At 42.3% G+C, this 6,892-nt stretch overlaps 1 protein-coding gene across 1 annotated transcript; it reads left to right on the plus strand.

Annotated features, from left to right (window-relative positions):
• Positions 1 to 4,532: 4,532 nt before the first annotated feature.
• Positions 4,533 to 6,512, plus strand: LOC125546445 (G-type lectin S-receptor-like serine/threonine-protein kinase SD2-5). The gene is made up of 2 exons (XM_048710709.1): positions 4,533 to 5,252; positions 5,553 to 6,512. Exons 1-2 carry the CDS (start codon positions 4,533 to 4,535, stop codon positions 6,510 to 6,512), a joined length of 1,680 nt encoding a protein of 559 aa, XP_048566666.1.
• Positions 6,513 to 6,892: the final 380 nt, after the last annotated feature.

Genomic DNA, 6,892 nt, shown 5'->3' on the forward strand with positions numbered 1-6,892 from the left:
ACTCATACCAAATGGAGAAAGATTGAAATGAGAAAATGTTTTTCCATGAAGGAACAAAATTAAGACAACATGAATGGATAAAGTAAGAGGATTGGTCCTTTGTAAAGAAGAACTGGGAAGGAAGTACAAATCTAACCTTGGAATGAGGATTGATTATTATTGTCTATCATCCCAACAAAGCATTTTCTCAAAGCTTTCTCTGCAATGTAGCGCGCTAGCACTCTACAATGCAAAAAAATCATGAATATATTAGTATGTGAATGTGAATAAGATAAATAATATGAAGTCATGTATATGCATTAGATACTTGCTAGTGCCTGTGCCACCATCACCAGAATCCTTTAGTTAGGTTCAGAATATTTACTTTGAGTTGTAGCAGTCATCATCTATGCATAACCCAGTTTTAGGGGAAATACTTAAGAATGATGAGGAAAAAAATATCTATATAAGTAGCTCACATTTTAAAGCAGGCATGCACACCTATTCCACAGCGGTTTAGTTTTAGGGAGCTTGTAAAACTAAAAGACATAAACTATTTTAAACATGTACTGTCTTTGGGAAGCTTTAGGAATTGTAGTGTATTAAGTAAGAGGCAGGAGTTGTGGATGTTTGAAAAATAACCCCTGAAAGAAATATGTGTCTAAAAAGATAGGAAATCAAGGTGCTCATGTTACCTTTTGAAGGTAGAAAATCACATGTAAAGCAAGAAGTGAGATATAAGGGATCATATGCATTGATGCTTTTTTTTCATAGGGTGCACTACTAAAATACTATGGTATAGTGTGTACGCAAGTAATGGGCAACAATTGATACATGTAGATTATTATGTTAGAAGTATTTAGTATAATCAACCCACACAAAGTTACTGTTTTCTATCTAGTATAATGTCATACATGGAAACATGAAACTGGTATGGCTACAATCATTTAGACCTCTCTCTCTCCCTCTCCATGGCCCCTGATCTCTTTCTCATCATTGGTGATACAACATAAAGAGAAAAGAGAGACTAAAACACATGAGAGCTAGAGGATATACATTTTATCTACATTTTAAATATGTACAGAGAAGTAACTGTGGATGTCAATGTTAATGCAACAAGGAATCTAATGGTTTTCCAATGCATATAAGTAGCGTGATCAACATAGTTTCTGAATATATATGTAACTCATTTTATTGATTAGAGTAGCCATTGTATCAGGCAGTTTTGGATCTTCTGAATCTCAAGCAAAAAGATTGAAAACCAACTATTTCCTAAAATTACATATAAAAGAATATCCTATTTCAAATATAGATAAAGTAACATGCCAAAGCAAGCAAATTTAATAAATATGGGAGATTATTTATTTCCACAAGCTGAATCGAGCTCTCGACCAGCATTTTCTTACCATATAAGGAAGCTCATGTCTAGAGCCGCGGAAGTGCAAACGTCCAAAGATATAATATTGCGCAAAAGCCGCTAGGCAAGCTTTCATGGAGTACTCGGCGTTTCAACTGTTCAGAGATGAGACATCCAAATCTGGACATCGCGTCAGTATTATCTCAGCCTGCATAAAATGAATTAAAATGTATGAGAAAGATAAAATATTCCTGAGTTTTAGGAAGCTAAGAACCAATTAATATATTTTTGGGCAAGAAAGAAGTGTATAAAATTAGAATAACAGGGTGTAGTACAATCTCAATAAATAATTTAAGCTAGGAAAAAAAGATTACATAATTCAGTCTGGTGTTTTTATTTCCATTCACAATTCATTGACATCAATTTATCTTCTCTCTTCCTTTGTGCGAGACTGCAGCTACATATTTAAGTCACATATGTACATGAGCTTTTTTACGCACATAACTAAACTAAGATCATGCTTTCGCTTTTAAATCCTGATTGGATGCTAGCATTTATTCCATGGCTCCAACATCAGTTAACCAGAAGGTTTGATACAATACAATCCATCATCGCTGCAGCAGCCGATACAATCAATTGATAATGTAAAATGGATGGATCAAGCACAAAAAGGCCATGAAAGTACACACATGCATAGATTCACCACCATTTGGAGAAGAAAAATTCATCCACCACTCTCTGGAAAATTCCTTACTTACCGCGGCTTAGTGGTGACGAACACTTCCGGCCTTGGACATCCTCCAACTCAGATGTGACAAAAGACCGGCTCATTGTGGAACCGTCGCTCCCAATAGCACAGGAGCTTCCGCGACTCCATCCCCCTCCTGTAGAGTCGTTGTTCTTGAGCGGGCCCAAGTTGGCGGCAGCCCCATCACCTAAACAAATTGAACTGTTAATGATCCAAATCATAGGTACCAATAGTAACTCAAAATGGCAGTAACGAACGCACTGGTGAATCTGAAGCCATTGAAAGAAATTAGTGAAATTCAAAAGAATAAATCTGGGACATCTCTCTGAAGTATCTTAGTATGATCCAGAATGTTTGAGAACAAAAACAATGTTGAAATGGAAATTACCCCAAATCTGCAGGTACATGTTGCTAACAACAAATTGCATGACTTATAAAATACATCAATTATGTCACAAGCTATCAGGACTTCCGAATCATAATGAGTTTCACATTTAGTGTACATGAAGAGTCCAACCAATTAATATATGATCTAAAAAAGTATACATGCACATTAACTTCAGTACTCTCAATCAAACTAAGCAATTGACTTCACAAACATGGGATTATAGAGAACACGACAATAATAAAGAATGTTTCGGGTTTAAAAATAAGGATGATCAGGACTAACCTGCGTAAACACGTTTTAGAATGTGTCTCAGTGTCTGAGTATATTCATCTTTGGACATCTCCTTGATAGTTTCCAAATTTCCCGTGCATCGCCTAGACAGAGCTTGGGGGAGGCTCTCTTCCTCTCATATGCATCTCTTTCCTGATGAAATTATGAAAGCATATGATAAAACAATGTTAAGAAAATAAAACATTTGCAGACGTCTTTTGTGCAAGTATCTCAACTGTAACTAAGGGTGAGTTGGAAACAACATGTCTCTTACCTTGTTGTCAGGGATAGCTAGCGCCTAGTAAACAAAAATGATTTCAGTTGGAAAACATAATTTCTGGTGAAGTAGCATGATACTTGCAACCAGTCTGATTTTCTTCTATGTATTTTATTGAAGAAGAAAATCTACACCAGCACCAACCAGAACGTGGGAACGAAAAAGAAAACGCAAAACTGTGTTGGTCATTGCCATAGCTGCAAGTCAATGAATTCTAAGATATTCTCCAACTCAAGAGGTACACCACCGTACATGCAATGCAAGCTACAATCATTATCATCTCTGAATGATCTTAATTCACAAAAGGAATCTATTCACCATTAGTCAGTAGAAAGGAGATACAAGTCTTATGCGTAAGTAACATGATGGAAAATTAGATGCCAACCATTTATGTGATATTCAAACTTACTATATATTCCAATTTGCAAAAGAAAAAACTTTAGACAAAAGCCTGCACGATTACCGTCTAGATCTCATATAAAAATTTATTCAGAAGCCTAGAGCGGTGATTACTGAATAGTACTAATGCTAGTGTAGAGAGTATTAACTTGTTGTGAAAACGGAAGAGGATATGGCCAAGAGTTTGTTGCGCCCAAAGGGCATGGCATCCTCCCGTGGCCGACAGCGACGTGCAGCGCCCTGGATCCACCGTCCATAGCGACCTCCTTGACGCGACAGTTCCCGCCATCCAGCGCGCGCTCAATGCCTGGGAAAAAAATCCCGCCCAAATCAGGATCCAGCGCAAAAAAAAAAGACTCCCAAATCAGATGCTATGCAGGGCAAAATCCATGATGCGGCCGTGGCGGCACCAATCTCTGCCGGGGAAGAAAAGAACGGCGCAATCGCGTAAGAAGGGCCAGCCGCTTGACCCGATGCCTGTGAAGTCGTCGCTTTCCTCGACGCGACCCTCCATGCGATTAACGCGACCATGCCCTGCCGCGGCGTCCGTGGGAATCCGCCATGGAGGAGATCGGGAGCCAACGGCGGCGCCGCTTACTCGAGGGGATCGAGAGGACGGCGGCGGCGACGGGAGGGGATCGAGAGGAACGGTGTTCCTCCTGCGGGGTGGTTTTCTTGGGGGGGGGGTGGGGGGGGGGGGGGGGGGGGGGGGGGGGGGGGCGAAGGTTAACCGACGAAAAAAACCGGATGAAAGTGGTGGAACGAAAATTGACCGACGGAGACTACCAACTGCTCCATTAGGAGTAGAGAAAAGCATTTAAATCACTACTTTAGTGATCCAAATGCTTTTATATTAGTTTACGAAGGGAGTAGTAAGTTAAGCTGTATAGCCGGCCGGCTTGATTGATAGTGGAGGACGGCAGTTGACTGTTGAACATTTCCAGCACGTGAATTTTAAGAGCACTGCACTGATGATCCATGGTACCTCTGTTCCTCCATCTGTCACCATTTCCTCCAGAGACAAGTCCAGGGACAGTGACACACTCAAGAAGAGAATTTATTCACTTTAGCTTAAGCTAGCATAGCAATGCAAGCAAACCTCGCAACACAAAAAATGGCAGCTACGGGTGCCTTTGTGACTCTCCACCACGCACGTCCCCTCGCCCTCCTCTGCATACTGCTCCTCCTGCCAGCCGCTACTGCCCAGCCGCAGACCACGCTGAACATCACCAACCGATGCTCCTACACCGTGTGGCCGGCAGTTATGCCGGTGGGCGACGGCGTGCGGCTCGACCCAGGGGAGACATGGACCCTCAATCCAGCCTATGACAGGGAGAAATGGCGCGTGTGGCCGCGCACAGGCTGCTCATTTAACAGCAAAGGCAATGGGTCCTGCCAGACAGGTGATTGTGATGGCGTACTTGCCTGCAAGAGCTATGGTCAGCCGCCCTTCACGTCCGCCGATTTCACGCTCCATCAGTACGGCGGAACAGGTTTCTTCGACATCTCCCTCTACTTTGGCTTCAACGTACCCATGGAGTTCCTACCAGTGCCGGTCAAGGGGAGTGGGGGGGCAGGGTGCAGTAAGGGGCCACGTTGTGCAGCCAACATCACATCACAGTGTCCGAGTGAGCTCAAGGCGCCGGGAGGTTGCAACAGCGCATGTATACAGTTCCTGGAGCAGCCAAATTCTCCGTACTGTTGCGTTGGGAACACCTGTGAATCCAACAAATACTCAGCCTTCTTTTCCCGGATGTGCCCCGATGCATTAAGCTACTCCAGTGATGCTCCCTTACTAACTGAATTCAGTTGTCCCGAAGGAGTCAACTACCAGGTAGTCTTCTGCCCACCAATTGATGTAACATCTTCATCAAGTCCACCTCTTTCATCAAAACCTCCAAGTCCTCCTGACTCAACTGCTATCGGGCCATCAAGCAGAGGACCTTCATCTAGAAAAGTAGGGACATCTTTTTCAGTTGCAATTGCAGGTTCCTTAGCCAGCTTCATTTTAATTGTCACATTCCTCCTTTTCATCGCACATCGAAGAAGAACACGACGAAACCATGAGATGGAGGAAGAGGAGGCGGAGTTCGGTAAGCTACAAGGGACGCCAATGAGGTTCACGTTTCAACAGTTAGAAGTGGCAACCAAGCAATTCAAAGACAAGCTTGGGGAAGGAGGATTTGGGTCTGTTTTCGAGGGACTGCTAGGCGAGGAAAGGATTGCAGTAAAACGTTTGGCTCGAGCTGGTCAAGGAAAGAGAGAATTCTTGGCAGAGGTTCAGACAATAGGCAGCATACATCATATCAATCTGGTTAGGCTATTTGGCTTCTGTGCAGAGAAATCCCATATGCTTCTGGTTTATGAGTATATGCCAAAAGGATCCTTGGACAAGTGGATCTATGGTCGACATGACAATACTGCTCCTCCACTAGAATGGAAGGTACGATGCAAGATTATTACTAACATAGCTAAGGGTCTCGCTTATCTTCATGAGTTGTGCATGAAGAGAATTGCTCATTTGGATGTCAAACCACAAAATATTCTCATAGATGACGACTTCAATGCTAAAATTTCTGATTTTGGTTTGTGCAAGCTCATAGATAGGGACATGAGCCAAGTGGTTACTAGAATGAGAGGCACACCTGGATATTTAGCTCCTGAATGGTTGACATCACAAATTACAGAGAAGGCTGATGTCTATAGCTTTGGCGTGGTGGTCATGGAAATGGTCAGTGGAAGAAAGAATCTCGACACTTCCCGGTCCGAAGAGAGCATCCATCTTATTACCCTACTGGAAGAAAAGGTGAAGAACGGTCAGTTGGTAGATTTGATTGACAAGAACAGTAATGACATGCAAGCACACCAGCTAGATGTAATTCAGATGATGAAGCTCGCGATGTGGTGTTTGCAGATTGACAGCAAAAGAAGGCCTAAAATGTCCGAGGTAGTGAAGGTGTTGGAAGGTACCATGGATGCAGAGAGCAATATAGATCATAACTTTGTCGCAACAAACCATGCAAATTTTGGGATTGCTGCAAATGTGACCTCCTCGGCTCCACCTCTAGCCTCACATCTATCAGGCCCCAGGTGAGATGATACAACCCTGACAAGATAGGCAATTAGATTATGCGCAAGACAGGAGATTTTCTTATGTAACGCAAACGACATGATTGTTGTATCTTCTCAAATTACTACAATCTGAAGCCCCTTGTTTCGAGTTAATTTTAGCTACAAAAATTTGAATATTGCAAGCCTTCTTGTTCCATGTACAATGGCTGGACTGAATTTATTCACTAGAATGTTCAGTTTCTCCAAGTACTGAAGGTAGTCTCAAGTTAATTTTACCTGCAAAATATTTGAATATTGCAAACCTTCTTGTTCTATATACAAAGGCTGGAATGAATTTATTCTTTCTCCATGTAAAGCAGGTCTGTTCTCAGATCAACTAACGCAGGTATTTTACTAGTCATT

This window comes from Triticum urartu, chromosome 3 (assembly GCF_003073215.2).
Source record: "Triticum urartu cultivar G1812 chromosome 3, Tu2.1, whole genome shotgun sequence".
NCBI classification, from domain to species: domain Eukaryota; kingdom Viridiplantae; phylum Streptophyta; class Magnoliopsida; order Poales; family Poaceae; genus Triticum; species Triticum urartu.

Coding starts and splice junctions, on each gene's coding strand:
- LOC125546445 (XM_048710709.1), top strand. CDS start 4,533: ATGGCAGCTACGGGTGCCTTTGTGACTCTCCACCACGCACGTCCCCTC. Junction 5,253..5,552: donor CCGAAGGAGTCAACTACCAG/GTAGTCTTCTGC, acceptor ACGTTTCAACAG/TTAGAAGTGGCAACCAAGCA.